At 50.1% G+C, this 25,107-nt stretch overlaps 1 protein-coding gene across 5 annotated transcripts in view; it reads right to left on the reverse strand.

Annotated features, from left to right (window-relative positions):
* Positions 1 to 25,107, reverse strand: part of SMG6 (SMG6 nonsense mediated mRNA decay factor) — a 110,628-nt gene that overhangs the window by 28,494 nt on the left and 57,027 nt on the right. For all 5 annotated transcript variants that reach the window (XM_030462262.1, XM_030462263.1, XM_030462264.1 and 2 more), the window contains one exon: positions 19,475 to 19,676. In XM_030462262.1, the coding sequence (XP_030318122.1) occupies positions 19,475 to 19,676 (202 nt within the window). The remainder of the gene's footprint in view (positions 1 to 19,474; positions 19,677 to 25,107) is intronic.

The raw sequence follows: 25,107 nt of genomic DNA on the forward strand, positions 1-25,107 counted from the left end.
CACCCGATGAGCAGCACACAGACTTGGAGCAGTGTGCTGCAGCCAGAAAAAAAAAAAAAAATCAAATCAATGTAAGGAAATGCAGTGTCCTCCAGAGTGTTCAAGGTGGCCCTGAAGAGGACAAGAAGGTGTCAAGTGTGGGATCTGAACGATTCAGTGTAGGAAAAGGAAAGGTGCAGCCACCAGTGGATGCCACGTGAGAGGAGGGGAGCAACACCAGTGCTGCACAGGGACCATGGGGCAGGGTCTGTGCCAAAATGTTCCCTCCCCAGGGTGACATCTCCTGACGATGCCACAACCCACAACAGGGAGCAGAGGATCAAAAACACCATGGCAAGCCCTATGCCTGACTCACGGCAGCCCGCGCGTCCCCGGTGCATCGTGATCCTGCATCTGCAGCCTGAAAAACAACTTTTTTTTTTTTTCTTGCTATTTTTCTTTTTTTCTCTAGAGCTGGCCTGCTAAAAAACACAAAACCAGCCGCCCTCCTCCAAATCTGGCGTTACTCAGCCTGACTCACCCCGAGGCTCTCCTGGCTCTGCTGGCAGAGCCTGCATGTACCTGGAGTGGGATGTGCTGGTGATACCCCAACGCACCGCCCTGCACACCTGGAGCTGCCCCTTGCTGTAGCCAAGGTAATAATCGTTTTCACCTTCCAACTTCCAACCATTTTTAGTGAATCTCCAAATAATAATAATAAATAAATAAATAAATAAATGGAGAGTATAATTTCTTCTCCTTTTTTTTTTTTTTTTGAAATGGGAAAAGTATTTCTTTCATTCTCCCATAACACAAATCCAACAAACATGAAAAACATGAACCCAAACCAAAGCTCAGACATCACATCTGGGGAGAGACCAATCATGGAAAATTTTAATCCAAAGGTTAATGTTTGGGAAGCTCTGAGTGTGTGAAAAGAGGGTTTAGATGGGTGCTGCTCAGCAGCTCGAACAGTTGTTGCCGCCAAGTGGCGGCTTTCAATCGGTGCCTGCCTGCCCCAGCTCAGGCACCCGGGGTCAGAAGCTAAAATAGAAAACAACTGAAATCATTGCAAGCAAACAAACAGTCAGATCAGATGCTGGAAAAGCCAAGCAAGGAAGGAGCCAGAAGCACAAAATGCGGCTCCAAGCCCTGGGACTGGGAACAGCCTCCTGACTTGCCCACGTGAGTTGCACCAAACCACATGGCAGCTGTGGCCCTGGCCACCTTCTCCTGCTCCCTTGAGCTCTGCTGTGCTACCTCTGCAGCTTCCAGACCACTTGACAGCCCTGTGACACTCTCTACTGTCATCTCCAGTGTTTCTTGTTTGCTCAATCCAGTGGTTATCACATCTTAGTTTTTTTTCCCCCCCTGCAGCCTCAGTCTTCACCTTTCTCACCCAGAACACCCATCCCCTGCCCAAGCAGGTACCACCTCGCTCTTCACCCTCACCTCAGCCCCAGTGGATACAGCTCCCTATACCTGCAGGACTCTGCTTGCTACTCCTTGCACCCTGAGCCACTGAGCTCCATATCTGCCACTCGAGATCTGCCATCTGAGCCCTTCATGCCCCCGTTTTCCCCACATCCTCCCTCCCAAATGCCTTTGTCTTTAACTTCTGCTTTAGATTTTGCCCTTTCCAGACACTAGAAACCTCCCTCCTCACCAGTTAGAACAGAATACCACCCTAATTGCTTTTGTTCAGGATGGGGCCATGTTTGTAAAATTGCCACGTCTGCTGGTGGGGCTGTATCAGCAACAACAATGGCTTTAAAGCTCCAGGAGTGACAGCATCGAGTCCTCCCACACTTAACTAAACACAAAGGGAAGGGACCATATGTCTGCAGAGGCAGCCTGGCCAGGTGGGCTGGAGTCTGGCTCCCCGGGGGTGGGAAGGGAAGGCTCAGCCCCGGCAGGCGTGAGAGCATCCGGCAGAGCTGCACCGCTCCCTGCAGCTCAGTGACAGCACCCAGGGGGACACTGCCTGGGATTGGCCAAGACACAGCTGCTCCTGAAGGTAGCAGAGATGGGCTTTAAAGAGCTACAGCATCTCTGCCCACCAGCAGGGCTCTTTTCCCAAGCCAGGAGAAAAACTGGGCTCAAAAGAAGTGCTGGGCTTAGGAGAAGAGCTGCCCACCTCCCTGCTTGCTATGCCCTACCTGGCCCTGGAGCAGACCCAGCTCCCAACCCTGCTGCATCTGCCCACCAAAAAACTGGAGTCTCTCCCAGACAAGGCAAGCTCCATTCTGGGCTGAGATGGACCACTTGGCATCAGTGGAGAGGTCTGCTCATGACAGAGGACCTGGATCACTATAGCTGGAAGGCCACCACCACATCCTGAATGCCACCAGATGCCACCAGAAGCTCCTTCCCAGACAAATGCATCTGGAGCAAGGGGAAGGTTTGATTTTCAGTAGATTTCTGAGAGACACAACAGAAAATTACTGCCCTGTTGCAGAGGGAGGAGAGCAATGTCTCCCAAACAGTTGAGACATCACCCATTCCTCCTCCAGGATGGTTGTGCTGGCCACTGAAGCAGGGAAAGGAAGAGAGCTTGGATGGATGACGAGGTTCAGCTCCAAAGGTGCTGGTTTTAAACAGGCACAAAGCTGCTCAAGATGTAAGACAGAACCAGGCTGCTGGGGGACACCAGACACTGGCCAGAGAAGGGGAACAGAGAATCTCTGCAAAAAGTAGGAATAATATAAAGCAGCTCACAAAAATGTGTATGGTCCTTCAAGAAACCACTGGATAACCCAGCTCCAGAGTGGATTTGTGTGGAGTGGCTTGCTTGGCTAAGACAGAACCCTAAAATCCAGGCATGTAGCTCCTCCCCAACCGTGCTTCTCTCTCTGCAAGAGAGAGAGAACCACAACCAACTGCAGCAGCACAGAGATAAAGACAAAGACAACAGAAGTGAGGTTGAGAGAAACACTGGGAATCTCTGCAAACATGAAAGATTTCTTTAAGTTCAGCCCAGAGGAAGGGTTCTGCAAAGCAAACATGCAAAGAATCAAACACACAAAGCACTGGGGAGAGGACTGCAGGGAAGGGCCACAGAAATGATGAAGCCAAGAGAAGACCCCAAGGAGAAGCTAAGGGAAACCATGGCAGGACTCACCTGCAAAGGCAGGGGAAGTGTGTGAGAAGAAACAAGCAGGACTGTCTGGCAAAGAAGGGCTGGGGACCAGGCTCCCTGGGGGTTTGTGCTGATGGAAGCGTGTGCTAGCACGCTCAGAGGAGTCCCAACAAAGGACAGGCAGGCATGCTCCAGCTGCCCATGGACCATAGCTCCTGCTCTGTGCTCTTCAGCCCTCCAGCCAAGGGGGAAAATGTAATCAGAGAAATTTCTATTAGCAAGAATATAAAGACTTGGAACCTCTGGGCTTTCTCTTGACAACTAATTAATTACCAGGTAGCATCCCCTTGAAGCTGCCAACACAGCAAGCACAAGTTCCAGCATGATTTAGAGAGAGAGATGAACTTTACAATAAACTCCAGAATTTTACTTCATCTCCCGCCACCATCTGAGATCCTGGGGGAACAAGAAGGGGTGGCAAGAGGCAAACTCTGAAGCCATCTGGGATCATCATTAACTCCTTCACTCATGGCCTCTGAAACAAAACGCCAACTGAGCTGTGAGCAGCAGCTTCGAGCCAGATGAGAGCTCCTCGTATTCTCAGTTTCTTAAATGCTCCTCTGCCAGTGTCTGCAAGAGAGAGCCCATCCACTTCCAGCCCCCCTGCCTGTCCCCCAAGGCTCCTGGCTTCAGCTGGCAGGGCAGAAAGATTATTTCAAACGGGTTTAGGTGATCTAAAAGCAATGAAAAAGGAGTAAGTGAAGAAGTATGTCAAGAAAGCACAGAAAGGAAAAAGAAAAGGACAAAAAGACACGGACAGAGTGACTGCTGCAGACATGGCTTTTATGAGTGAACACAAACCACAGTGGCAGAAGATGCCATATTTTAACCCCAGGGACCAAGAGGCCTGGGCTTGAGCTCATTGACCTGGTCTCTCACCTTCAACCACGTCCCACTTCTCATTGGCCCTGAGCACCCCTTTCTAGCTGATCATTTACTAATTATGATAAGATTGGCACACTGAGTAGTCACCCCGAGGCAGAACATCCCCAAACAACTACCCCTACACTGTGCTGGAGAAACAGTTTTCTTGTTTCAGGCAACCAAGCATTGCTGCTAAAAGCCTCTCCTCTCTGAACCTGGGACCAAAACCTCAGACCAGCCCAGGATCATACCACGTAAGACACAAAGGGAAAAGGCTATTTGGGCTGCAGAAGATAATGAGGACAGCAGTGGTCACCACCAGCTGCTACAATGTGCCAAGTTTTGTCTTGGACCCCTCACACAATAATAAAAAAAAAAAGACAATAACAAACTACCAGGGAGTTGAAGATCAGGATGTGTGACCCATTGGTGAGCGATGGCCCTGGGCAGCCGTATCAGATGAGGATTAAATGCAAGCCCTGAGACAGCACTGTGAGGTCTGAACTAGGAGACAGCACGCAAAATACGAGGTCACTGGGGGACTGCCATACCAACATAAGATTTCTCAGGCTCCAGAGACCTGAGGATAGGGAGATGCTGTTCAGCTTGACACACATGAACTGAAATAGAAAGGACACCAGGGAACACCTCAGAGCACTGGTTTTGTCTGCACTCAGTGTAGTATGAGATCCTAAACAGCATGTGGGGACAGTGTGAAGGTTGAGGACTGCCTTGGGGAGACATTTTACATGTGACAGCCATCCCACTTCACCACTTAGAATTGTTTGGGTTGGAAAAGACCTTTAAGATCATCAAGTCAAACTGCTCAAGTCCAACTGCTCAGCACTGCTCAGTCCACTACTAAACCGTGTTACTGAGCAGCACATCTACATGGCTTTTAAATCTCTCCAGGGATGGTGACTCCACCACTTCCCTGGGCAGCCTGTGCCAGGCCTTGACAACCCTGTTGGGGAAGAAATTCTTTCTAATAATTAATCTAAACTTCCCGTGACCTGAGACAACCTTGGGAGCCAACTTGTCAGCTTGTCTGAATGAGCCAGCACCCTGCTCCAGGCCACAGCTCTACCAGTGACCATGGATTTCTTCCTTAGACACCAAGACAGCCACAGGTCATCTTGCTCAGGTGCAAATGTTCTAGGCTAAGCCAAAACATTTCTTTTTTTAGACTTACTTGATGTAAGTCCAAAAACTGAGAGGACATCAAAGAGCCCATTGAGTAGATCCCCTCCAGAAACACGCAGGGACTTTACCTCCTTAGTACAAACACGGTTCCCCTGCAGACTTCCTGGGAACAGCTGAAGCAGCATCACACTTCAAAAACCAGCCTGCACATCACAGGAGTGGGGAGGAGCTCAGTTCTGGCGCAGGATTGTTGACAACCATTTCAAAGCCCACGCAGGATCACACACAAAAACTGTCACAGCCCTGGGGGAGGGGAACAAAATTATCTGTGTCCCCAGGAGATGGGTTGTAAAGGCAATAGAAGGGCATGAGCTGTCCCCTGAAGAAGGCAAGGAGGGCATGTGGTCTTGATTAAAGGGAAAGAAAGGAAGAGGATTGAGATGACGGAGCATTTTACCCCTTCTGGAAGTGGTCAGTAATTGTTTCCCATGAGCTACAAAGGGAGATGTCCCTTCAGGATTTTTTTTCAAGCTGAAATTGTCCATCCTCTCCCAAGGGATGGCAACTGCCAGCTGTTCCATCCCTGCTGCAGTCCCCAGCTTGGGTCTGCCACTGGCTGGGGTCTGAGGTCACTATCAGAGGGATGGAGGATACATGCAGGAGCCCAAGCTTAGTCATGGCATGGAGTGACACCCAGGAGATATGCTGCCTCCTGGAAGACCTGGAACTGATGTGCAAATAATGATAGAAAAATGTGGGGCGAGGGAGGGTTAAGGAGAGATTAGTCTGGGGCACACTCTGGGAGATACACAATGTTAAGTATGAGGGCAAAGGAAATGAAAACTGGAAACTCAAACATAGTCAAGAATCCAATCCCAGTCTGGGCAGGAAGTTTACACTCTGCTTCTAAATATACATGTTTTTAAATCAACAAGCTTTCTTGTTCCTCAGCTCTTCTGTACAACTACACGGGAGAACTAACTGGACGAAGACACTGCCAAGCTCTGCCTGGGGAGGCTTTGCTGTCCCCAGCAAGTGACAAGGAATGGGGATGGAAACCCCTGCCATGCCTCAAAGTAGGGAAGCAAAGGCAAGAACCCAAAGAAGCTCTGGCAGAGCAGGATTCCCAGCTCCAAGCACTCTGATCAGCACATCAGCACCCAGTCCCTCACAGCCAGGACTCCTGTGGTCCCCAAGTGCCATCCCTGCAGACCACGAGAAGGGGAGGAAGTCCTAACCTGTGAGCATGAATCAGATGTGGTGCCTCTTTCCTTCCAGCTCCCTGGCCACTGCATTCATGCTCAGCAGTCGGATAGTCACATATTTTTTTAATTTGATATAATTATCTCCTAGAAATTACTGTACACAGCCTCTTGGGATCTAAAGCAATTAAGTGAAGATAAATTTCTTTCATGGAGCAAGCTGTCAAAGGATGAAGCAATTTCATTCCCCATTTGAAGTGGAAGCTTTGGGTCATGCATGGTTTATTTGAAACAATGCCATCACCTAAAGCTGCTGATCTTATCTGTCTCTCTCTGTCTCTCCATTTCAAACTGCTGAAGATGTGCAGCGTGGCACTGCCTGAAGTGATGACATCTGGCACCAGGCCAGCTGCAGAAACAAGCTGCTCCTCCCCAAGTCTGAGTGCAAGAGGCCAAGCATTCCTATTAAAAAGGGGGAAACCGAGGTGAAATCTGGGAAGAACTGAAAAGTGGGATTTCTGCCCAAGGGAACAGGAGATCCGTGAGCTACAGGAGAAGTAAGGTGCCTGAAGCAATGGGTGGCACTGCCCAGGACAGGATGGGAGCATGCAGGGCATCTCTGAGTGCTAACACTTTATCAAGCTTTCTCTTCATCACCAGCCTGCCCTGAAGCCATCTAAACCCAACTTCCAAGATTTCATCACACCAGGAACAGCCCATGTGCTTCAGTCTGCATGAGGACAGAAATTATATCCCGTTAGCACATGCACGCTAAGTCTTTCAGAAGTTCCAGCAAATTCTCTCCTGTCCTCACATTTCACCATGCCAAGATGTTTCATTTTAGACACAGAAACCATAAAATAACTCATTGAAAGAAACCATTCTCCGAAGTGGTAGTTTTTATCCTGAGAAGGGGAGGATGGCCAGAGAAGCTGTGGCGTAGAGTAGGCATGATGAGGGCTACCCTGTCTCCACAAGTTAAGCACTGGAGATGCTCAGATGCCCCCTGGGGAGGAAGACATGCTGCACAGGACACAGGCATCAGCCAAGCCAAGCTTTCTACCCTTAAGCAACCTAAAGGTGCCACCCTGTCAGCTGAACAACCTTTACCTGACTATTGGGAACAAAAAGGTAGAGGACATCAGAAAGAACAAGTATGATGGATCCTGACGTCCTCTTGCATAGTGCTGACAGCAAACAAGTCCCCCTTGTGCTGCAAAAAGCTAACACCATCCAGAGCAGACTGTGGGCAGGGATCACAGACAACAATGGCTGCTGACACAGAATCATTTAGGTTGGAAAAGATGCTTAAGGTCAAGTCCAACCATAAACCTAAGTCCAAGTCCACCAGTAACCCACGTTCTCATCACCACATTTCTTGTCTCATCAAGACTGCTCACACAACCTTCAGAAGTGCTGCCCTGGGCATTCAGTCTCCCAGCCCTGCACTGACACAGAACTAGGCAGATAATGGCCTGGTAGTCAAGCTCCAGCTCTCCTGCAGCAATGGTCAGTCACTGCAGGGGAGGTTCCCTCTGCAGAGGTCAGCACCACACTGTGACTTGCTGTACCCTCAAACCTGTGAGCCCCTTGCTGCCCTCTGCTAGCATTTCCACCTTTTTTGCCCACTTTTCTGTTGAGCTACTGGTCTGCCTACACACTTGTAATTAAGTAATTCCCAACACATCCATACAGATATTTGCACCCATTGCCACCTAGCCAAATCAATCCACACAGCTCTCTTCCAGCTCTCCAGCCTACAGGGATTTATTTATCTTCATAACCCCAGCATTTCCCAGGTGACTAAGCCTCTTGTACCTATAGGAGGTCCAAATCATGAGGTGTCCCTCCATGCTGATACCTGGAGGATCTCTCCACCATCAGGGCAGCCACTTGAGAGCCACCACCCAGTCACAGGGAAGTCAGTGAGGATGCTTGGGTATGAAAACAGTCAACTGCTGAGCAAATTGAGCTCCCATGGCTGAGACTGATAAAAGCATTTCATCCATTACTTTTCTGCAAAAATCAGATCAGCATTGATGAAATCTGTGATTAGGAGAGATGCTGAATTGGAAAGAGTTGCTGGTAGCAGAGGGAGTTTACAATGTGAGCTGGCAATGGGTACAACTTCAAGAAGCATCTGGATGGCTTGAGAGAACAAGAATGATCATTTTCTAAAAAGAGACTTTCAAAAGTGAGTCCAGCACCAGAAGTGTGGAACATCACTGGCAGGTCACTGTATCAACTCCAAAATCACACATCAGCAGGCACGTCCCTGACACATGCTGGCCACTTCTCCATGGGAAACATCACCAAGTGACCTGACACAGTGTTAGAAGGAACCAGCAAACTCCATCTACTTCTGCTTGTAGCCATAAATCTCTTTCCTTCAACAATAACGGATGCTATAATAAACATTACATCACTTATGCTTAAGATAAATACGGAACCAAAATGTAAATCTGTTCCGTTGTTCACAAACTGAGCATCCCAGGCAGGCAATAACTTCTCAGACCTCAGAAAACACATTTATCTTCATGCTTAGAATTTGTGTTTATACATGCATCTACCTATCCCAAATACAGTGAAGTTTTGGGAATGTTAAAAAAAATAAATCAATAAAATGACTAGAAAAAAATACTATTACTGTCACTATTCATAATATATAAACTTATAGACAAATATTTGTTACATGTGGTGGAGCAAATGCCTGATGTAAAATGCTGGTATGCAAAATGTTACAGCAGATTTTGTTAATTTAAATAAATTATGGGTTTTATCTTATGTTTAAGGAAATATATGCAAATGCATATGGTGAAAAAAATCTGATTAAATTATCTGAATTAAATATGTGGTATTTTTAGTGTCCCACCACAGATACAGCCAGAGCAGCAGCAGCAATGCTGCTCACGCAAGGTCTACATTTGGGAAGAATTTTAGCACTTCCCAGTGAACCTTCCCTTAATACCCCCTCGTTTTCCTCAGGGACACGGGTGGCTTGAGGCTGAGGCACTGGCCTGAAATCCTGGGTATCAGGGGCTTGTTCCCATCCTGAAGCTAAGGTTTCCTGTGGGACCTGGGTCAGTCCCTCAGCTTCGCGTACCTCTGTTGCCAATCTCCAGCAAGGAAATTGCTTTTCCTTCTGTCATAACGTATTGTGGAGATATGTTCATTAATGCCTGGGAAGTGCTTTGCCTTCAATGATGGTGAAAAAAGAAAACAATAAATAAGACCACGGCAGTGTCCTCTCTTTTTGATTTGGGATGTGGCAGCATGAGGACACCAAGGGTTACAGCTCCAGCCTGCCGTGGGAGCTGGGCTCTCCATCCTTGCCCAGACTCAGCCCAGTGCTGGCAGACGGATTTGGCATCCACAAAAACAACACGAGGTCCAGCTGGGAGCAGAAACGTGGGGAGCAGACTCCAAGCTCAATGACAGAGGTCACCTTCCGTCTCCCGTAGAGACAGAGTAGATCCCCATCTGTTATTTGGGCTGACCACTCCCTGCATTCCACCCCGTCCACTTCTCTGGCAAGTTTCCCAGGATGTGGATCTTTCTTATTCAGGATAACAATGAGGAGTTATTAATTGGGTCTTTTTTCAGGTTTCCTGAGGTCCTTCCAATAGCTGTGTTGGTGGATACCACAACCGTCGCTGTCTTCAGCAGGGATGTTTTAAGCATTTCACTTGGTCAAAGACAAAATAGTGCCATGAAACAGGGTCACCCCCAAAGCCAAGCCACAGGCAGAGAGAAAGAGTCGGGTCAAGGACTGAATTTAATACCAGAGTGTGGTGGTGGTGCATCCAGCTGGCAAAGCATGAGGCAAAAAAGGCAACCCTGGGTCCCAGGGACCCCACACACGAGAAGCACCACAAAGATTGTCCACGGCAAGGCCACGCTTCATGCCCAGGGACCAGCTCAGCCAGCCAGAGCAGCCTTTCCATTTCCTCCAAGTATCTCTGGGTAGCAATAAGAGATGGCTCATTGGGAGGGGATCCAGCATTAATGGTGTTTTAATGAGGCCTTTCAATATACTTAGACTAATCAGCAAATTCCATGAGGTCTGGACTCTAATAATGTCTTTCTGAGTACATTAAAGTTATGGTGAAAACTGATTTTATAGCCAGAGTCCTGCTCTATCTGGGCCTGACGTCCTGCCAAGACGTGGCAGGTTTTGTGCCATTGGGGTACTGGTGGGGCACAAGCAAGGCCATTACCTACTGAAAAACCCCAAGGGGCTGAGGGGTGCCTGCAGTGCACACCCAAGGCTACGTGGCTTGACTCTCCTTTTGAGATCACTCCACTGATGCCAACTCCGGGGAACACACACGTGATCAGTGAGTTTCTTGAATAGGACATTTCCCGTTTCCCAGGAGTCTGCGCCCAACCTCTGGAGGCAGCTTTTAGGACAAAAATACTGAACAATAAGTTTTCCATCTCATTACATAAACCTGGCCCTATGATGACAGAAGCAAGGATGTTCAATGAGTGTCACCTGATCCACACAAAAAGCTCCAGTGCCACCAGAAACCACGCAAGGGACAAGGCTGATTTATGCTGTCAGGATCTGCCTTGAGCTGAGGATCACATCCCACTTCCCAAAAACACAGAAGACACCAAAGCCAAACTGTGCAGCGCTGGCTGAGGAGCTGTACACATGCTGGTACATGTGCACGGCTCACACCCAGGCTGCCTGATTCATTTGGAGCCCAGGCAGTGGCCAAAGCACCTTGTCCAAAAGGAGCCTGGAGGAGAAGGAGAGGTGGATTCCAGCCTGGGGGAAAGCAGGGGTGGAAGGAATGGAAACATCATGAGCCATTTAGGTAAATCCCCCCACTGCTTCCCTGTGCACCGGAGTATTGCTCACCTCCTCCGCATGCCAGGAAAGAGGCATCTCAGGGGTAGGGAAGGTTGTTTCCACCAGCTGCTGCTTCTTCCCTTCCTATTTCCCCCACAAGAGCTGAAGCTGCCTGGAAGGTAGCACCTCAAACTTCCCTGCAAGCTGCGTCCAGACCACAAAGCCACTCTCAGGCTCACTAAAAGGAGCGTGAAGTGAACGTGTGTAACTGGAGCTTAACATGTTGGCAGGTGGTTCCTCACCTCACACCCCCCAGCTCTCAGCTTCAGGATCAAGGCAAAGCAGGACCCCAGCTCTGCAGAGAGGTGCTGGACTGGAGGCACCATTCGATCTGCTCCTCCTCCTCATCGTGCCAGCCTATGGGACCTGTTAATGCTCGGCTGTGGCAAAGGAGCTGCAGAGCTCTGAACTCCTGCTGCCTCCAACACTGCTCCTGCAGCTCGCTGGCATGGCTCTGCAACACCAGGCAGGCAGCTGTCCTCAGCCTGAGTGCTCTGCCTGGCTGTGACCAGAGGACATGAAAAGCCCCAGAGACTGCAGTGCACAGGATATGGACTGGATTAAAATCTGGTCAACAGAGGTCTTAAAATGTCAGCGTAAACAGGAGGGCAGTCCCGGTGGGGCCATGGGGAAGCTTGCTGGGGCTTATGCTGCTTAACAATAGGCTCAGTGACCTGGACAAAGAAAACCTTTACTGATAAAGCCTGCAGATTAGACACCATCTTCTATCCTCCTAATCTTTCAAGAGTACAACTCACCAAAAGGCAAATACCTCAAAATTGCTCAGTTGTCCACTCACAAGCAAACACCACGCTGCTTAACACAGCTGAAGGCAAAGTTATGCCTTTAGGAGAAAAGGCTTAGGGACACTAGAAGCATCCGGTGGGTATGGAGGAAAGCAGCAGAGCACAGTGGTTATCTCTTCCTTACAAGCTGGTGCAGCAGCTCACAGAGCAGCACACTGAGCCTGGGCAGCCAAGAGCCCAGAAGCACCACTCCTACTATTCAGCTCAAGGAAAGAAAACGGAGGGATGAGGGACACATTTATAGATCAGGATGAGAGCAGCACTGGAGGACGTCCCAACCTACAGCAAAATTCAATTAGTGGAAAGTGAAAGAAGAAAATAACACATGTTCTTAAAAGCAATCGAAATGGAATTTGTGAAGATCCCAATGGGTTATCAGCCTTTCAAAATCAAGTCTTGGTGCTTTCTATAAGACCTACTCTTGTTCCCTTGGAAATTTCCCTGTGATTGCCTGAGGAGATGGCCACAGCTCCCCTGGCTTGCTAGCATCTGGGGCTCTCCCAAGCTGGGTTCCCCACTTCCAGGATTGACGCACACCCCACTGTGGGCTCCTCTTTGAAAAGGGGGGTTTCTGACCTGTAAATTCTTCCCAGAAGCTCCCTGATGTTCAAAGCACCTTGCTGACAGACAGGCAGGTGTGCCTGTGACAGCAGCTACCTCCCCAAACCCAGCACAAGGTGGGAGGAGAGCAACCCCCCACCCCAAACAGAGCCCCAAGCAAGACACGGGGGAGTATTCCTGGCCCAGCTGCGACATTTCCTTTCACCTCTACCTGTACAGCTGTTTCCTACAGGGCTGCAGCCTCCAGTGAGATGTGTGAGGCTTCTTGTAGGTGCTTGGGAACAAGATGGAACAGAAACGCTTCACACCTGGCCCCCAAAATTACAGCAGGCTGGAAGGGGGCCAACGTCAGCTGGCAGAGTACCAGTTGCAGTGGACATCAATTAAGCAGCCTGTCATCCTCAGACTGCAGGGTTTTCTCCTTGCGATCTCCATCTCTCCTTAAGCCTTCAGCAGCACCAGCACTGGAGTTTTCCAGATGGGATAATTTCCCTCAGATTCCACTCGCTAGATTTATTGCCCTTCTCTTTTTTTTCTTTCTTTTTTTGGTAAAGCCCCCACCCCCTTTTTTAAGAGCCTGAGCTATTACTCCAAACTGCGGATTTCTCCAGGGCTGTATTTGGTGTCCTCACACTTGTTTGTCCCAAGTTCCCTTCACCTTCAGCTAGAGAAATGCAGTTTTAAGAAAATGCTCAAAACTCTCTTAGCTTAAAGAGTGATTAAAAACCAAGAAAAAATGATAAATGAACAAAACACCTCTCTGGAAGGTACTCTGCACAGCCCTTGAAAATGCAGCAGCAGTCACTAGGACAGCACTCATGCCTGTTTCTCTGAAGATACATTTAAAACAGCACAACAGACACCAGTATACCCTCCTCTGCCACCCAGCCCCAAGAACAGGGATTCAGTTTGAGCTTTCCCACTGCAAACTGTGCTGGTGACACCCAGCAAAAGCTCCCATGGTGTCCACACAGTCCCTGGCACTTGTAGTTTGAGGACATACTAAGGACAGCTGGGGAGTTCAAAGCAGGTGATATTCTGTGTGCTACCTTCATGGTGGCATAAAATCCAGCCTCTCCTCCACCACCCAATGACATCACCTTCCAACATGGCCTGTAATTTAGCCTAATTACTTTTTACAATCCAAAGGCACCACATGAAAGGGAAGGTCGAGGCTGGGATGGAGTTCAGATACTGGTCAGAAAATAAAAACATTTCTAATTCCACCGCCTCGGGGCTGCCAGCTCCTGCCAAGTCCCCGCTCCGAGCAGGGCTGCCTGTGGCAGGGATCTTTCACTGATTGTTTGGAAACCGAGGGAGGCAGGAATGGAAGGAGTTTTTCAAGGATGACTTCTCCTTGGACTCTCCTACTCAGGGCTCTGATCTCTGCTCACAGTTTCCCTTTTCCTCTCTGGACCAAACTCCAAGCTGGAAGCTCTCGCTCTCATGGGCTGAGTGCATTTGCCTGCCAGCTGGAGGGAGATGTTCAAAGGCTAGGGAATGGGAATATGGAAAGGATGCTGAGAAAACAGTTATATTTGCTCACTGGGGTTTTCTCTCTGCTTACAAAAGAGAGTCCTGGTCTTGCTACCCTTCCTCTGATTTCTTGCAAGAAGTCCTCTCAAAACAACTTTAGTGCAGCCACTGCAAGGTGGATTTTATCTCTGGTATCCCAGGAAGCAACAGGTCTGAGAAAGGACAAAACTTTTGGTATTTAGAGGCATGGCAGTGCCTGATCACTCTGACACCTATTACTCCTGGGCTGTTAAACCTGGGGCTGCCTTTCCAAGAAACATCAGATATGACTACACATCAGCAAGTGTTAGGAAGCCTTAAATATCATAAAAAAGTGAATAACAAGACAAGTTTTAGTCCAAGACTCCTGTGAGAGCCTCCTAAATACCTAATTTAAAGGGCCTGCAAATCCAGAGCACACTGGGACAATGAGAGAGAAGGTCAGATTTGGACTGCCCACCTAGGCTGGACAGAACAAGAGGAAAGAAAGCTGTGTTTTCTAAGGAGAACAAAGGTTGGATTTTAGGCTATCTGCAGTGACAAGTGAGTAGTGAGCAGGGTAGGAAGCAAGGACTTGTGAAACAAGAGTGGCACTAAATGTGGGAAGCTAACTGGGCACCCTGGAGCTGGAGGAGCCACCCAGTACCCAGTTTGTAGGTCTGAGGCAGTGAAATATTGCTTGTTATTTTCCAGAACCTCACATTTTAGAGCTTTCATTTGCCTGGTGAGGTGAGGCAGGATTGAGACTAGCTGAGTGGTGAATATCTGAGACAGTCCACTCCACACATGAGTGTGCACATGAGGGGATAAAAAAAAGTGCCTTTCTGTTGGAGAGAAGGGAACCACAGTGACTAGCCCTATAAGCATATGTATTAATCATGCACCGTCTGGTTTTAATCCACACACTGCTGATCCTGCGTCTCACTGTATTGTTATCAGGGGAAGGAGTATTTCTCCTCAATCTTATTCACCAGCCAAAAGCCTGAAAATGCAAAAAACACATTTGTGAAGTGCCTTCCCAAGGACCCTGGGCCCTGGACCTAGTGAGCTGGGGCTGCTGCCTTTTTATTGGCATTTAAAAACCTTTTATTAATGTGTGTCAGGACTGGGGGAGGAGAGAGAGGCTCAGGTTTCAGGACCCCCCATGTAGAGAGGTTTATTGTGGGAAGGGACATTAACACTTTCTCCTCCACATCTCCCTGGCAGAGCCCTCCATGCGGAGCTCACAGGCATGCAGTGATGCCATGTGCCTGCACTGAGGAGAAGGAACCTCCCTGCTCTGTTCCATGCTGGGCAATCTGCAGCCATCTCCCAGCCATGGGGCCACCACAGAGCAGGACGCTCCCAGGACAACAGGGTTCAGTGAGAGGTGACGGAACAAGGACATGTCCCAGATTCCCAGGGCTGCACAAGAACAGACCCATGCACAACTCAGATCCACCATCACTAGGATTTGCTTTAACCTCAATGCAACCCAAGTGTTTTCCATTGCAAGTCCCCCACAACAGCACTACATGCCACAGGATGAAGCCACAGTTGTTACCTTTCTCCTTCCTATACCTCAACCCAACCATGCTGCTGGTCCCTGCTCTCACTTCGGGTACAACATGGGATGAATGAGGTCCTGGCAGTGTCCCCTTGGGCTGCAAATGCTGCAGACACAGCCTGACAGCTCAGGCACCAGGCTGCATAGTTTGCTGTTGACTGGTATGTTCGATGGTGTTCCATCACATAAGCTGCAATGGATATCTGCCCAACATACACCCAGGAGAACATCACCAAGTTATGCTCACCCTAGAGCCAGCTTTTGTTGGTTACAGCTTCAACGACAATGCAAGAAATGAAGGAAAGCTCTAAGTGTCACACTGGCTCCAGCAGGAATCCAAATGCACAGCTTCATGGCAACAAATGGAGTCAGAACATTTTCACTCAAAATAAGATCCAGGCCAAATGCTCAAAAACTTGCTGAGAAACCTCTGGCTGAATACTGCACTCCATCTGCTAAATGGGATGTGAAGAAGAAAAAGAAGGGGGAAGCACAGTGTTTGTCCTATGTAGCTTATAAAACAACCATCCTCTTGGTGGAGTCAATTACCTCAATACCACTTAAAGACCAACAGCCTCTAATCTTGTCTTTCAGCAGATTCCTTTCCTCCCAAATTTTACAAGTTCACATAAAAAACTATGGTGCAAAAGCATGGAGTAAGAATCTGGAGCATCAGCAAACAAGGTGAGATTATATCCTTTCTGTAAAAAAGCTAGTGGTATCTTCCTAGCCATGCAAGTGACAGGAAAGGTATCACATCAAACATCCCAGAGCCACTCTGCCATACCAGAACCCTCCTGCCAGCCCACAAGACATTCACAGGCTGCCATATAAAGAGCCATACATTTTATTGTGCCTCAACAGCACAAGTCAAGAACTTAGTCTGGAAACCGGGCCAAGACTGAGAACACAAGAGAAAGAAACTGGGTGCACAGAAATTAACTCCTGCTTAACAGCAACAAAAAAACAGTCCTGGAAATAATTCTTGCTGCACAGATACACCATTTCTCACCTGCTTGCAGCTCAGTCAATCAGTAACCAACAAGGAGCATGCAAATGGGAAAGTTCCTGCAATGTGGCTGGATGTGGTACATGCCCTTCCACTGCCAACAGCTCAGAGCTGCCTCTTTTGGGGTGCCAGCTTCACCCAGGCTCTGCATGCTAAAGGAGGGCAGGGAGGGACAGTGGGCAGGGGGCTGCACACAAGGATCCCCCAGTTAAGCATGACTGGGGGATTTTTTGCAGGAAAATTCTTTTGTGTACCTTGCTCACAGTAAAAGGCATACGAGTTCATGTCCAACCTTCCTGGCTTGGTTTGCACTGCCTTCTACAACACCCCACTTCTACAAGGTCAGATAATTCACTTCATTAATATTGCAGAAGGAGAAGATTTGTGGAACAGGACAGTCAATTGACTGCAATGACGCAGTTACCATTCCAATCTCTTTCTACAGCTTCACAAAAGCACAGAAAATGGTGTAGGAGCATCTGAAGAGGTCACTTTGCCTCCCTTTCCAAGGCAGTTCACCTCCACCCAAGCTGTTCCTGAGACAGTCACCCAAGCTTGCTTATAGAAATCTCCAAGGATGAAGAGATTCTGCAGAATTACTTAAGGAGGCTGCTTTCAAGTGCTTAACTACCTGAAGGTATGAAGTCTTTGCTGAAGTCTAGTCTCAATCTATTTTGCTGCAATTTATGCCCATTCCTTCCTGTGCTTTCAGCAATGAGCTAGAGGACAGTTTGTTCCCTTCTCTGCTTACTGCATTTTCCCTGAATTTCATCTAGATGAAAAAGCCCCAGTTTTTCCAGGTCCTTCGAAGTAAGGCTTTTGAGACCTCTGCTCTATCCCACTGCTCTCCCCTCAACCTTACTGGGTGTCCTCTGCAAAGTGAATATGCACACCTGCCATCACACCAGTCTGACCATTAACTGGTCAGTTCTGGACTGAGAAGAGACCTTGCAGAACCTGTTGCTTCTACTCAGTGTCCAAGGCAGTTCTGGTACTGATGAGCTCCTCCATCTGCCCCATGAGATGTGCTTGGTGCGTAAGGCAGAGGCCAGAAGATGGCACAACACAACTGGCACACAGCAGGGACTCAGACCTGCACAAACATGAGCAAACACCCCAGCCTGCTGGGTGGGATCATGGTTCCAAAGTCAGCTACTTTCAAACCAAACAACACCCACAGAGACAGTAAAAAAATGAAAAAAAAAAAACCCAACCCAGGAGGGATGGACACATCCAGGCCTGGCTCCTTCTATCTGGGGTATGTTTTGTCTCTCGAGCCTTATAATCCCAGTGGTTGGGTGGCTGGTGCTGAGCTGGGATGGGCACCAGTTGTAGAGTTTGTTCATTAAACATAAGAAGCACAACACCAGAGCCACAACAGCGAGAAAAATGAACTCAGAAGCTCAGGTGTAGCTTCAAGACAAAGACAAATCTTTTCTTTTACACACGTGAGCGCAAGTGCCTGGCAGGGCAGGCAGATGGCTCTCTGAATAAACTTGTGTGGGTGGAAGAGGGAGAGTTCAGGGAACCCTGACCCCCTGGAACAAGTCATGGGGCTCCTCAGACACCTCACCTGCCTGCTGGGGACTCTGGTTTGTGGCTGTTAGGGTGTCCTTGCACAGAGAGTGGGTCACTGGGACTGTCCCCAGCAGGACCCCCTTCAGGCCACAGTACACACTGGGCAAAGAGGCTTCCTTAAAACAGCATTGGCAACCACATCCTTGTTATTCTAAGCCCTTCAAACAGAGCCTCGAAGTTTTTTCACAGTGACTCCCTGGACTTAAGGTGTTTCCCCAGACAGAGAGAGCTCTCAGTTTAAATGGGACTCCCATCTCCTCTGCTGCAGGCAGTGCAGTGAGCACTGGCTGGGGCAGACAGAGAAGTGAAACAAGAATTTGCACCTCTTGGGTGCCTCTGTGACAAAGGTCCTAAATTTCTCACCATCATTTCAGGAAAATATCAAGAAGTGGCACATGGGAAGGCAAACTGCCACTGTCACATGCAGGCTGTCCACAGAAACCAGCCTCTGCATCTCCCACTTCTCCTCTCCAAACACCAAGTGCTCGGGGAGGCAACCCCACAGCTTTCCAGATGAGCAATGTTTCTGGTGCTGAGATTCCACCTCCAAGCAGGAAACTGTTGAGAGCCACTCTTATCCTGTCGTGCCTCCAAGGGTGTGCAAAACAAATGCCATTGTGCCTCTTCCATCCCCCATCAGGTTCAGACATGTTATCCAAGTGCAGCCCCCAAGTCCCTTCTGGCCAGGTGGTGGCAGAGAGCAGACCCAAAACCCCACATCAACAAGGGAACTGATTTCATTATTCTAAAAACAAACAGCCAAAGGAAAGTTCAGGCTAGAATGGGCTCCTAGAGCAAAGAAAGGAAAATAGAGAGCGGGCAGTGGGGAATGCTTCATATTCCTAAAAGCCTTTTGTACGTTAACACATGGTGTCTGCTTCTCTCTAGTCACCTATTTATCACTCTCCTCTTTAGAGAAGGAAAAAAGTCCTGGCTGCCTTCCTAAGGCAGAGTTTTGTGGCCGAGGGGAGGGGGGAGGGTGCTTTAAGCATGATGCAAACCATTTGGAGTGCACTGAGAGCACTGCCAACACAAGCTGCACTATTTAAACAAGTGAGGAAATGATCGTATATACAACATGCCAGCGAGCACACACACACCAGAGGAAGTCGAGAGGGGTTTTCATGACACAGAGCTGGATGTCAGCGGCTGAAAGGTCGATATTTTCCCTTAACACCCTTCTCAATGACTTAATCATGTTCCGTTTGCACAGAAAACTTCCCAAGAATAAAAGTCTGGAGGAATCAAGGGGGGATGTTTGGCCTACTGCTGACCTTGTCCGAGGTCCTCTCCACGTAGCAGGGCTCCTGGGGGGCGACCAGCAGGGGAATGAAGCCCGAGAGCAGCCGATCCTCTTCCAGGCTAAGCAGGGCAAGGTCGTCATCTGGGTCCTTGTACAAGGGCACCTCCGACTGATTCACTGTGGTCAGTATGTTACAGAAGTCAGCCAGCGTCGCCCACACATCTACTGAGACCCTGGGAGAACGAGGAGAGACGTGAACAATTTGGGGCTGGAATGCGTTGGGAGTTGCCTGCAATTCTGCAGCGAATACCAGAGAGGTGAGGCGAGGCGAGGCAGCCACCGCCGGGCTAACCTACCCCACCGGGAGGGCTCCGGCCACAGCTGCGCTGGCACTGGACCTGGGAGGGTTTGTAACCCTCACCCGCACTCACACCGACCACCCCCGTGTCCCCCTGGATGCGGGTGGATCCCAGGATCTCGCCCTTCCTGCTGCTCTGCCACCCCTGAGCCGGCACACGCTCTGGAAGCAGCTTCCTCGTGCAGTGCCAGCAGGAACCCGGATCATTCCAGATGGGAGAAACGATGCTTGTTACTCAATTCCAAAGCCTGCCGGGAGGACAGACCAATCCCTCACTCTGCTGTTGGGGCTAAAGAGGCACCTGGGAGGGTTCCAGCCCAGCCTGGGGGAGCTCCAGCCCAGCCTGGGGAACCCTCTCCTTTGCCTGGATGTTATCTGCTGCAACCACATGCTACAGATTTTTCAGGTTTTTTTTTAGTTAAACCCCAGCTACAGGAGGTTAAGCTATGTTTTCCTTCTGGCCACAGTTTCAACACTTGCAAGTGACCTGCAAAGCTGCCTCGGTGGTGTGTCACCTTCCTATAGCAGCAATGTGCAGGGAGCTGCGTGTGAACACAAGGCCACCAGCAGCCCTGGACCCCTCTCTTTGCATCCCTGGGGAGGAGCCAGCACCAAAGAGAGGACCAAGCACAGGGAAAGCAGGCGACAAGCACGCAGGCACTGCAGCCAGCCAGGCTGCCTCAGACTGCGTGTCACCCTCCTATTTCTAAAAGCACTCAAACTGGGTTTTTTTAGTGGGTGAACTGGGATGAAAGCAGGGAATAGAGAAAACTGGGGCTGATCTGTTCCTTGGTGGCAGAGAAGAGGGCTGCTCCTCCAACCCCACACCTCTGGGGCACCGACAAGCGCAGGGCAGCCAACATCAACAGGGGTGCAGGAGTGACCAGCCCAGGGTTGGAGAGAGGCCCCCAGCTCTTTGAACTGCTCCAGGTGGACAGAGCCTGCACTGGGTTATTTACGGGAATCAATGTACCAGGAAAGCACACTGAAATGAAACATCTTGTTTTCAAGAGCGTCCTGGGAGCCAGGCAGAATGAGGAGCCATTAATCAAAGCCCGGCACGTAATCAGCACACATGTAACGCAGAGTCGCCCACGTCCCTAAGCCAGCCCCAGCCTGCACGCTGCAGAGGAGAAGAGGTCCTTCAAAGCCCTCTGTGCACAGACACCAGGAGCTGGGTTCATTCACAAAGCTCCATCACTTGGCTCAGCCAGGTCTGGCTGTCAGAAATGTTTAAATATGGAAAAAAATAAACAGTTGCAACACGTTTTTTCGAAGGGATCTGTCCGAGGCCCTTTGTGATGTAATGGGAAACGCTGCGTTTGTGCTACCAGCTGGAAAATAAACAGAGCTGTGAGGGTTAAAAGGAACTGAACTTTCCACGACCCCTATCTGCAAAAGAAGAAAATAATAAGAGGAATGATCCACTGCCCCACAGCCCTGATAGTTTATCCTCCAGCCCAGGCTACAGAGACAAGCACCGGATGTGATAGGGCTGCTCTGGGCCACCTCCAAGATGAGCTCTGCCCATGGGAGATGCATGGGGCTCAGGAGGCTCAGCTCTCTCCCAGTGCCCTGCTGGCAACTGGGCTGGGCTGCCTGAGTCTGGTCACATCGCACTGGTGGGGCCCCACCAGAGAGGGCTGGGCTGGGCTGGGCTGAAGGAGGTGCAGAGGCTGAAGGCATCAGGCGGGGCACCAGAATGTGGGGAACATCTGCAGCTGCTGGGGAACGGGCACACAAGGGTGTTGGGGGACAACCACTGGTGCAGAGGATGTTCCCAGGTGGCTGAGGGAGCCAGGTGGGTGGGGCAGGGTGGAGGAGAAGGGAGAAGAAACACATTGGAAGAGCTCTCACCTGTATTTCCAAAGAAACAGGAAGAGGATGGAGAGGACAGCAGCAGGATGATGGGCAGGACCTGGACACACAGCAGGGCAGGGGTGGGTGAAGGAGCAGCACAAATGAAGCACTGGGAGCATCCCCCTCCCACAGGGCTTGGCACCCCGTGTCAGAAAAACACCCCTACATCTGCCTGCTCCCAGCCCCTCTGGCAGCACTGCCAGGCAGAGCAGCCCCTTACCACCCTCTGAGCATCAGAGAAGTCCCTTGTCGCTTCATCCCTTTCATTCCCAGCTCCCTACAGCTTTGCAGCACCTTGCTACATCTGTCATTTGCACTGGATATGTTAAGTTTCCACCCTGGGCTTCCCACAGACCAAGCTGGTTCCCTGGGTAGCAGGATCTTGTTGCAATGCAATTCCAAGCAGCTCTGCGGCAGCCAGGCAGCACCCTCTCATGCGCAGCACCCTGCAGAGTGCTTAAAAAGCCAATAAAGAAGGTGGTGTTGGTATTTCTGTTCTGGTATCCTCCTGCAGCACAGAGGAAGCACCGCAGAGAGTGGGTCTGAGCATTCTCTGCCTTACACTTGGGTGCAGCTCCTCCTCTGCACTGCATCTCCCAGCACCGGCACCACCAGGATCATTTACACGATTTACTGCCTGCTTCCTGCTGGCAAAGCCAGCCAGGAATAACAGCTCCTACCAACACCACACAGCCCCATGGATGTCCTACTGGGACATGCACTCAGAGCCCTGTCAGACACCTTCTCCCTGCTACCCCTTCCCAGCACAACACCACCTCCAGGCTTTTGTGTCTCATGTCACCCAATAGTGCTGTGGTGCTGGGGCCTCTCTGCAAAACTGAGGCACAACCAGGTGCTCTGTACACACAGTGCCACTGCTCCAGGGTCCTTTGGCAGAGCGAGGCCCTGGGTCATTGTCACCGAGCCCAGGCACACTACTCCCAGGTACTGGGACGAGGCTCCCAGAGCTTTTAACTGAGGAAGTGAGAAGGGGGTTAGCGCGAGGTCTCTCCTCAGAACGGGGGTTCATTCACTTCCCCACAGACACATTTACATTTGCTTATCCCGTTAGGACAGGAAAAAAAAATAAGAGTTAATTTCTTTTTTATTGCCTCAGGATTCCAGGTTTAATGTAGCTGTCAGTGCGAGCGCAGCCCAGCTGCATGCCGACAGGACGCAGCCTGGCCAGGCAACGGCGAGAGAACCGCACCAGTGCAGGCTGTGCTGGGTCTGTGCAGAGATGGTTCCTGGCAAGGATGAGTGCCTATGATGGGCAATGGAGCACTGTAAGGCAAGAGGCACACATGGGAGCCTGGGGAGAGCAGAGGGTGCCAGGGAGAGCCTGATGCTCGTCAAATCACCCCCAGCCATGGTACCGTGTGGCGCTCTGGTGTGAGCCACCATCTTCACCGGGGGCGCGGGCTGCCTGGTGATTAATATCAAGCACAATGACCCCATGTTACAAGCCTGCGGGGGCCTGTGGAGGTGGCCATTTCCTGTGTAATACCAGCTTGTTTAAACACTAACATTCAAACTCCACAGCTGCAGAACAAACCCGGAAAGCGCGGCGCAGAAGAAGCCCTGCATTGTGTTCCCTGGCTGCCGAAAGCCACGCTGCCGCGCAGATGGCAAACGCCTTGGGCTCACGAGCTCCAGGGGCTCAGTGACGTGCACCCACCAACTACCACTGCCCACCCCAGCTCCTGCATCACCTTACACAGTGCTCTGCATCCCCCTCCTGAGTTTCCTCTCTCCTGGCCCAAGGGAAGCTGAATTGAAAGCAGCAAAGGAACAAAAGGGGTTGGCGGTGGGAGCGCCTCCCAAAAGGCATTCCCTAACCTTGCCCTGGGCTGGGATACAGCTGTGCAGTGTGGGAATGATGTGGTCACAGCCCCTCTGCCCTGTGGCACTGAGGATTTCCTCCACTCTACCCTCACACAGTCCCTTTGGCCAGCCAGACATCCATAAACCCATTCCTCTCCTGGGAAACCCGACTTCAGAGCTAGAGGGATGCTCTCCTCCCCGGGAGAGGTGCAGTCTTCTCCCAGCCAGCTTCTGCTTTGCCACAGATCCTTTTCTCCACAGAGCCTTTAGGCTTCTGCTTCACTTGATTTCACCTTCATTCTTGGCCAGGCTAACACTACGGAGACACCTCTGAATCCTCGCTTTGATGTCTTGATAGGGAAACTCTGGTGGCCAGCACTACTAACAAAGGCTGAGCTCTGCAAAAGGGATTTTCCATTTAGTCTCCAGCAAGCTCCAGCAAGGTCTTGGCATTCCCATCCAAGACTCTGTCCATCTCTCCCAGTGGGAGCTGCCATCTCAGTGACACTTCGCTGCAAGAGCGATGTGATGAGAGCGATCTGGCAGATCTCTCTGGGAAGGTAAGCTCTAGAATGTGCTCAGAGCTTTTGGATTTAATTTAATACTTGGTTTAAATTAACCATTTTTAAATGCTTGCAGACAGTCTCCACAAACCAAGAGGCCCTTCGCTTCGGCATGGAAGGAGCGCAGATTCGCCAGGGCCAGCCCTGCAGCAGTTTGTCTGTCAGTCCAGGGGCTTCCCCATCAATTCTTGAGCTTCATTTAGCATCAGATTCATTGCAGCAACAAAGGAGAGCAAGGAGAAGCTTTGCTCACCCCTGCCCTGCCCTCTTCACAGCCTCTCCCAAAAGAAGATGGATTCCCACAAACAGCAGCCTCCTTGGAGATCTGCCTTTTGCCCCATCTGCTGCCAATATCTCTGTCTTAGGAGGCCCACCCTGCTCCTGTCTCCCCAGGACTCCCAGCTTTTACACCCTAATCTCTTCACACCACTCCTGGGGACAGCTGGACTGCTCCAACCCAGCAGCAAGGCAATGCAACTGCTTGAAATGACTGCCTGCTCAGACCTCAATGCAATGGTTGCCATGAAACGTGCAGATATAAATTAATTTTGAGATACTGAAGTGACTGTTACTTGCTGCAAGATGACTTGGGAACACAATGCCCGATCCACAGGACACTGCTGCTCTGAAGCAGAGATGTCTACAGTCAAGTTTAGCTCCTTAAAACACCTGAGAAAAGTGCCATTGAAACTTTGCTGAGACCCTTGCCTGAATAGGTAGAGGGGAAGGACACCCTACACCTCTCAAATACACACAGCAGCCTCAGGAGAAGGATCCAGGTAGTTTGTCACCACATTCCAGCACATCCCCTGGGCCACAGTGACCATACAAATGGGGCTGAGAGCTGGACGAGTACAATAGACACAGCAAGGTGGTTTTGGGGAGAGGTGTAGCTTCTCATCCAGGCTAAAATCAGGACTGCTGAGCCCCCAGCTAGGAAGAGGAGGCCTGCCAGGAACCGGGGTTTGTTCCCAAGCCACTGCCAAGAAAAGGACCCCAAAGACACAGTCTCCCACACTGCTCCAGAGTTTCGGCAGTACTCACCCCTCACACCTTTCC

Source organism: Calypte anna, chromosome 19 (assembly GCF_003957555.1).
Source record: "Calypte anna isolate BGI_N300 chromosome 19, bCalAnn1_v1.p, whole genome shotgun sequence".
Taxonomy (NCBI): domain Eukaryota; kingdom Metazoa; phylum Chordata; class Aves; order Apodiformes; family Trochilidae; genus Calypte; species Calypte anna.